This window comes from Dasypus novemcinctus, chromosome 18 (genome assembly GCF_030445035.2).
Source record: "Dasypus novemcinctus isolate mDasNov1 chromosome 18, mDasNov1.1.hap2, whole genome shotgun sequence".
NCBI lineage: Eukaryota > Metazoa > Chordata > Mammalia > Cingulata > Dasypodidae > Dasypus > Dasypus novemcinctus.
The window spans coordinates 1,467,056-1,473,956 of NC_080690.1; the positions used below are offsets into that span (position 1 = coordinate 1,467,056).

Consider the following 6,901-nt stretch of genomic DNA (forward strand, 5'->3'; position numbering starts at 1 on the left):
CCCGCCCTCCCCTCCCGCACTGGCCCCGCCCTCCCCTCCCGCACTGGCCCCGCCCCTCGCGCGCCCAGACCGCAGGCCCCGCCCCGCCCTCCAGCCGCGCAGGCGCGGGCCGCCTGGTCCGCCCGGTCGCCTCGGGACGGGATGGAGGCCCCGGAGCTGCAGCTCGTGGCGCGGCGGATCCGCAGCTTCCCCGACTTCCCCATCCCCGGCGTGCTGTTCAGGTGGGAGCGCGGCCCGCGGCCCCCCGTCCTCACGGCCAGCGCCCGGGAGCCCCCGGGTCACCAGGCCCGTCCTGTGCGCCCAGGGACATCTCGCCGCTGCTGAAGGACCCCGACTCCTTCCGCGCTGCCATCAGCCTCCTGGCGCGGCACCTGAGGAAGACGCACGGCGGCCAGATCAACTACATCGCAGGCGAGCGCCCCCCCGCCCGTCCCGCGGCACCCCTTGCCAGGCCCGGCCCCCCACGTGCCCACCCCGGGCACCCCACGTGCCCGCCCCGCGGCACCCCTTGCCAGACCCGGCGGCCCCCCTACCAGGCCGGCCCCCCACGTGCCGGCCCCTCCTGCCTGCCCGGGTTCCTCCCCCGCCTGGGTCGGGCCGCCCCGGGGAAGGGCGGGCTGGCTGGACCCCTGTCCAGGCCCCCTGCTAGCCCTGAGGGAAGGCCAAGGGGCAGCGCCCCCCCCCCCCCCGGGTGCGTGGGGTCAGGGCACAGGCCCTAGACCAGCCCCGGGCTTGGGCGTGCCGCGGGGTTTGCCCCCCGGCATGTCTGACCTGAGTGCCGAGCCAAGCTCGTCTTGTTCCTGTTTTGCAAGCATGTCTGAAGCTCCTGCTGTATACCGGACCCTCAGCCAGGCATAGGGGGCAGCCGTGAACTGGGGCATCAGTAAAGACGGAGGGAGGTCAGAAGGCCGCAGGAAAGGACGCGGGGTGGGCAGGGGGAAGAGGGCGCCCCCCGCGGATGTCGCCGTCCCCGGCACGGGTCCCCCTGCGGCGGGGGAAGCAGAGCCGCCGCACAGGCGTGGCCTGGGCCAGCCCTCCTCCCCCCACACTGCCCTGCGGGTTCCTCCTGCAGGACGCCCCCCTGACCACATGAGCGCCCCCCAGGCCACTTAGTGAGACGGCCGGGGTCCACTAGCGTGGCCCCTTCCCGAGAAGCCCCTCTTAGAGGGAGATGGCCGTCCGCACTGGGGAGCTGAGCCCCGCAGCGTCCCGCGGGCCATGCGCCCGCCGGTGAGGTGGACGACTGCCCCTCGCCTTGGCCGGAGCCAGCAAGGCCGGGGGCCCTGGAACTGCCGTGTGCGTCTGTCGCCGCCCAGCCCCGGCTCCGGGAACCCCCGTTTCCCGGCCGTGCAGCCGCCGCCTGACCCCCAGCTCCCGCCCTGACAGGCATCGAGTCCCGCGGCTTCCTGTTTGGCCCCGCCCTGGCCCAGGAACTCGGCCTGGGCTGCGTGCTCATCCGGAAGCGCGGGAAGCTGCCGGGCCCCACCGTGTCCGTCTCGTACGCGCTGGAGTACGGCAAGGTGAGGAGCGGGCCTGGGGCCCAGTGGGGCGGGCCGGGCCGGGGCGGGCCTGGGCGGGCGCCCTCAGTTGGTGGCGAGGGGACCCCGGCGCCCGCTTCCCCCGCAGGCCGAGCTGGAAGTGCAGGCGGACGCCCTGGAGCCGGGGCAGAAGGTGGTGGTGGTGGACGACCTGCTCGCCACGGGCGGTGAGGGCCCTGCGGGGCTGGGGGCGCTTGCCGTGCGGGGCGGGGGTCTCGCGGCCATGCCAGCTGCTCCCCGCCTTCACCACTGCCCTCCCTGCCTGCAGGAACCATGCGTGCAGCCTGCGAGCTCCTGGGCCGGCTGCAGGCCGAGGTGCTGGAGTGCGTGAGCCTGGTGGAGCTGACCTCGCTCAGGGGGCGCGAGAGGCTGGGGCCCGTGCACTGCTTCTCCCTTCTGCAGTATGAGTGAGCAGCGGCCCACCCACCACGGCCCCCGCCCACCGCAGCCCCTGCCCGCAAGGCCAGGGACGCCCCGGCACCAGCCAGGAGGGGAGGCGGGGTCAGCCTTGGGGGGCCGCCGTGACCCCTCCTACCGCCAGGGAACACTGGCTGCCCACTTGGATTTTAACCATTTGGCTGCACAAGTCTCCAGTGACCACCTGGCCACGTGGGCTGGCCCTTCCTGCAGGTTCTGAAAGTGCCAAGGCCTGGAGCTGGTGTCCGAGTCGGGCTGTGCCCTGAGTGCCACAAGTGCAGATGCCACCCGGGAGACGGGAATAAACAACTTTGCTACAAGCTCTGCCCGTTGTCTGTTGCTCAGGGTGCTGCCTGGACCTCACGGCTGGGGGCAGAGGGGCGGAGGTGTGGCCCCAGAGCCGGGGAGCGGGCAGGACTTCCTGGCCGAGCTGAAGCTCCGAGCTGCCGCCTGCCACATGCCTTCCTGGGTCGTGGTACTGGCACACATCAGGGACCCTCCACCCCTGCTGCCGTCTGCAGCCCCCTCCCCTGGGACCAGCGGGAGCCTTTGTGTGCCACTTCCGAGGCAAACACCAGGGCGTGGTAGGAATCTGCTATGGGAAACAAGGGCAACGCGCATTACAAACCACCAGCAGCTCCGTGGCTGAAAACACAGGTTTATTCAGTCCTAAAACAAACGTGCAACGGGCCTGCCCCACCCAGGGGCACCAAGAGCCTGGCCCGGGCCCGGCAAGCCCCTAGAGGCCCCTGCAAACCTGCCCAGCCAGCGTCCCCAGCCCTGACCCGCTCTCCTGCCCCTTGTCAGGCTTCGGCCCCGCACGCCTCCCCCCTCAGGCCTCGATGCCCCGCACGCCCCGCCGTGGAGGGCCTCAGTCCACCTTGGGGCTGTTGCTCTGCCGGTCAGTCCAAGCCGGAGTGGCAGCTGCCCGCTCAGCCCCTGATGCCACAGCCGCCAGCAGGACCCGGTAACGCCAGCCTGGGCAGGGGCCCGCGTGGCACCTGCACCCACACTGGCGGGAGAGCCCGAGCTGTGGGCCACGACCCCGAGCTCGCTGCGTGTGAACTTGGGGAGGCCGCGCCTGGCCGCCGGGTCACAGCCCCTCCTCGGCGCGGGCCAGCAGGGCCAGCCGGGCGGTGAGGCCTGCGAGGTCAGCGGCCTTGTCCAGCTTGACGTAGGTGTCGGTGCGGATGCGGTGGAGGCTGAGCCAGTCGGGCAGCAGCTCCGAGAGGAGGCGCACGTGCGCCTCCATCTCACCTGCGGAGAGCGCGGCGTGAGGGCCGGGCAGGGCCTGCGTGGACACTCAAGGCCAAGGGCGGTCGTGCCCTCAGCCAGGGGACCTGAGCCTCTGCACCGACCTGCAAGGCGGAGCGTCCACCCTGCTTCCTTCACAGGCTCCTCGGGCCTGGGACCGTGAGCAGAGGCCCTGCGCACCCGCAGCCCTGGGGCAGCCTGAACCTAGGCTGGGCCCTATCTGGGTTCTCAAGACATAGTGAGGGACAAGGAACAAGGACATTTCAGGGGGGCCCCAAAAGAGTGAAAAGGGAGCCCCGTGAGATTGACCACAGAGTAAACAACGTGCTTGGCGTCTAAACCCCTGCAGGAGGCAGTACAGCTTTGCTGGTGCTGTCTACCCGGGGTACACAGCAGGTGCTCAATGCATGCTCAGGGACTGGAGCAATAAGGGACGCCTGTCTGCCGGCAGCACGGGGGCCGGCCCAGTGCATACCTGTGCTCAGGGAGGCGCGGCAGCTGCCCACCATCCTGGCACAGGCTACCTCCATGGGGAGCGCTGGCTTCCGCTCAGACACGAAGATGCTGCGCAGTACGCGCGCCAGCTCGGGCAGCCGCTCCAGCCGCTGCAGGCGCTGCTCCTGCTCCGGGCGCCGCGTCATCTGCGCGAGGTGCTTCTGTGCCTCCTTGGCCCGGATCTGGGGGCGAGTCGGGTGGAATCGACGGATGTGTCGGGGCGAGGTGTGGGGTGAAGTGGAAAACAAGAGGGATGAGATGGGGAGTGGGGGGGTCTAGTGAGGCAAGGGGTGGGGATGGGGAGTGAGTAGGGGGCAGGGTGGGGTACGCTGGGGTGAGGTGGGGGGTCCTGGCACCTCCCCTGGGGCCCCGTGTGCACCCACATGGACTCACCCGCTCCAGCAGAGCCTGGGACACCCCCTTCAGGGCGCCAGGGGGGGAGGCTGGGGAGGCGGTGGGGGCCGGGCTGGGCGTGGGGGGCGTGGGGGGCACGGGGCTGCTGGGCTCGGCCGTGCGCAAAGCCAGGTCACTCAGGGCCTTCTCCATCTGGGGGACACGCGACAGGTCACGTGACAGCAGGTGGGTGACCCGGGACCCGTCCTTGGCGCCCCCCGGGGACGTGCCCCATGGCGGCCCTCACCGCTCTCGCCTCCCGGCCCCCCAGGGTCTCAGCTGCTCACCCGGGGCGACATCAGGCTGCGGGCCCTCGCCAGCACCTCCTGGGCCGTGGTGAGCTTCTCGGGGGCGGGCGGCTGGGGCAGCTTGGCCGGCTCGATGTCGGGCACCTCGTCCACATTGAAGCGCGGGTGCCAGCGGGTCAGCTGGGCCTCGGGCACCGCCACAGGGGGCGTCAGGCCGGCCAGGAAGACCTGTGGGGGGATGGGGAGGTGAGGACCTGGCTGGTGACCCAGGCACACCCTTCCTGCTCTCCAGGGCCAGACCGTCTGCTTCCCAGCTGTGCTAGCCTCGCGCACGCCACCGTCCGGGCGCTCGGCCACCCCGGGGCTTCGCTGGAAGAACGCGCACCACCTAGCGTGGTCGCTGCTCACCCAACAAGAGCCACGGCTGTTGCAGCGGGAAGGCGAGCCTGGTCCGGGCCTGAGCGCCACAGGCCGGCTTGGGGAAGGGGCAGAGGCCAGCAGTCAAGGGGCACAGGCACCCTGGGCTGGGACCAGGAGCGAGGGCTGCCGGCTCGGGCTCCCCACCCCGCTGGCCAGCTGCTCGGCCCCTCGCAGGGCCACTGTGCGGCCTGCTCGAGAGGACACCGCCAAGAGCTGCAAGCTCGGCCTGGCTGGACGAGGCCGCGGGGCCCTGCCACTCACCTTATGGTGCTCCTTGACCCGCTCCACCAGGTTCTGGCTGAAGACGTGCCGCCGCTGCAGGAGGCGCGAGGCCGTGAGCTGGGGGACCGCCCCGCCGGCTTCTGCGGGGAGAAGCCAGCCTGAGCCCCGGGCCTACGCAGGCCGGGCATCCCACGCCCAGGGAGCTCAGACCCGGCCCCGGCCAAGAGCGGCCAGGTCTGGGCTGGGCAGCTGAGCCCGCGGAGGTGTACTGGAGACCCTCACGCCAGCCCCAGAGTGCCCCGGTGTCCCGGGCGCCCTCACCTGGCTCCAGCAGCGGCTCGATGGTCAGCTGGTAGTCGGACCTCTTGACGCCGTCCCTGAAAGTGGGGACGTCGCGCTCCTGGCGGAAGCGGTAGGACGCAGGGTACACGGTTTTGATCTGGCCCACGTGGCGCTCCTCGAAGCGCCTGCCGACGAGGGGGCCGTGGCTCAGAGAGCGCCGGGCAGCTCCCACCCCCCTGCCCGCCAGGCCGGCCGCTCACTTGCGCGTCATGTCCTGGACGCCCTGCTTGACCTTGGCGAAGGTGGCAGTCTCGGTGCGGTTGTGCAGGATGGCCACGACGGTGTCCATGCCGCGGAACATCTCGGCCAGCACCTGGTACTTGAAGGGCAGGACGAGGCCCGGGGGGCCGGGCTGGGCCAGGGCGTGGAAGCGCTGGTAGGCAGGCGCCTTCTCCTCGCTGCCAGAGAGGGGCCGGGGCGCGTGAGAGGCCCCAGCCGCGCACCCGCCGGCCGGCCCTGGCCCTGGGGGCCTGCCTGCCCCCAACCCCCGCCAGGGCCCTCGAGACTCACTGTGGCTCTGCTGGGTGTCCCTCCGCCTCGGGGGTGCCCGGGTCCCCGGCATCCTTCTGGGCGCCTGCCCGCAGCTCCCGGGCCCGCGCCCCCAGCGCCCGCACCCGCTGGAGGCAGGCTTTGAGTTCGGACGTGGCATTCTCTGGGGGTGCCTGGGGCAGAGGGGGTGGTCAGCCAGCCCTCCCCCTCAGCTGATCCCTACCCCCCCCCCGCCCCCCACGGCTGCCCCCTCCTACCTCATCCTCTGGGGCCACCGAGCCCGGCGGTGCTCCTGCAGACCGGGACACTTTCTTTATCTTCTCTGGAGAAGGGCAGGCTGGGGAGCCAGCGGCAGCCGGAGGGCTGGAGCCCTGAGGGAGGCCCGAGAGCGGGTGACCAGAGCCCAGGGCGCCGCTGCCCCCAGGAGACCCACTCCCGGCTGGCCTGCTGCTCCCCCGGCTACCTGGGGCGGCGCCTGCCCAGGGCTTGGCTCCCCTCCGTGCACCCCACCGCCTGCGCCTCCCCCGTCTCGCCCCTCCCGGCCTCAGTTTCCCCCGCGCCCCTGCCGTGTTCCCCCGCCTCCGCTCCCCCGCGCCCCTCACCGTGTCATCCGGCCCCGGGGCCCCGCGCGCGGGCGGCAGCCGCAGTCTCCGGCGCGCGGGCGGCGCTGTCTCGCGGCGCGCGGGGTCGGGGTCGGGGTCGGGGGCCGGGCGCGCGCGCTTGCGGCTGCCGCTCGGCGCGGGGCCCGGGGCGCCGGGGGCGGGCTTCGCGGGGCTCGGCGTGCGCCAGGCCGGCTTGGCCCGCAGGAGCCCGGCCCGGGGCCCGCGCGGGCGGCGGCGCGAGAAGAAGTCGGTGAGGCGGCGCTGCGCCATGGCGAGCGCGGGCGGCGGCGGGACGGAAGTGAGCGCGCCCCGCGCTTCCCGCCGCTTTTCGCGCCGCGCCGGGCCCCGCCCCCCGCCGGGCTGAACCATCGCGCTGAGGCGCGGGGGGCGCCGGGGCCTGGGAGGCGCCCGGGCGCATGCGCACGCCGGAGCGGCCGCCCGCGTGGCTCCCAGCGTGCGCAGAGAGCGCCTGCGCGTCGGC

The 6,901-nt window shown here is 73.0% G+C and overlaps 2 protein-coding genes across 3 annotated transcripts; one reads left to right on the forward strand and one right to left on the reverse strand.

Moving 5' to 3' along the window:
• The first annotated feature begins 64 nt into the window (after window positions 1-64).
• APRT (adenine phosphoribosyltransferase) lies at window positions 65-2,275 on the forward strand. Its single transcript, XM_058279577.2, has 6 exons — window positions 65-221; window positions 305-411; window positions 1,387-1,520; window positions 1,627-1,705; window positions 1,807-1,945; window positions 2,169-2,275. Exons 1-6 carry the CDS (start codon window positions 142-144, stop codon window positions 2,173-2,175), a joined length of 546 nt encoding a protein of 181 aa, XP_058135560.1. The 5' UTR covers window positions 65-141; the 3' UTR covers window positions 2,176-2,275.
• Window positions 2,276-2,593: 318 nt separating this feature from the next.
• CDT1 (chromatin licensing and DNA replication factor 1) lies at window positions 2,594-6,698 on the reverse strand. 2 transcript variants are annotated; one of them, XM_058279578.2, is made up of 10 exons: window positions 6,421-6,698; window positions 6,076-6,189; window positions 5,840-5,991; window positions 5,530-5,727; window positions 5,309-5,454; window positions 5,027-5,127; window positions 4,385-4,573; window positions 4,098-4,250; window positions 3,685-3,886; window positions 2,594-3,212 (listed from the first exon to the last, which is right to left on the reverse strand). In XM_058279578.2, the coding sequence occupies exons 1-10, from the start codon at window positions 6,688-6,690 to the stop codon at window positions 3,049-3,051; spliced, it is 1,689 nt and encodes a 562-aa protein (XP_058135561.1). In that variant the 5' UTR covers window positions 6,691-6,698; the 3' UTR covers window positions 2,594-3,048. The 2 variants fall into 2 exon arrangements, with proteins under 2 accessions (XP_058135561.1, XP_058135562.1); XM_058279579.2 differs by lacking the exon at window positions 4,098-4,250.
• Window positions 6,699-6,901: the final 203 nt, after the last annotated feature.

What these genes read in the sequence shown, in the direction of transcription:
- APRT (XM_058279577.2), top strand. Translation starts at nt 142, where the DNA reads ATGGAGGCCCCGGAGCTGCAGCTCGTGGCGCGGCGGATCCGCAGCTTC. An exon ending in ACGCGCTGGAGTACGGCAAG is followed by an intron (nt 1,521 to 1,626) that starts GTGAGGAGCGGG and finishes CTTCCCCCGCAG; the next exon opens with GCCGAGCTGGAAGTGCAGGC. An exon ending in CGACCTGCTCGCCACGGGCG is followed by an intron (nt 1,706 to 1,806) that starts GTGAGGGCCCTG and finishes CCCTGCCTGCAG; the next exon opens with GAACCATGCGTGCAGCCTGC.
- CDT1 (XM_058279578.2), bottom strand. Translation starts at nt 6,690, where the DNA reads ATGGCGCAGCGCCGCCTCACCGACTTCTTCTCGCGCCGCCGCCCGCGC. An exon ending in GTCCAGGACATGACGCGCAA is followed by an intron (nt 5,455 to 5,529) that starts GTGAGCGGCCGG and finishes CCTCGTCGGCAG; the next exon opens with GCGCTTCGAGGAGCGCCACG. An exon ending in GGGTCAAGGAGCACCATAAG is followed by an intron (nt 4,574 to 5,026) that starts GTGAGTGGCAGG and finishes ATCCCCCCACAG; the next exon opens with GTCTTCCTGGCCGGCCTGAC.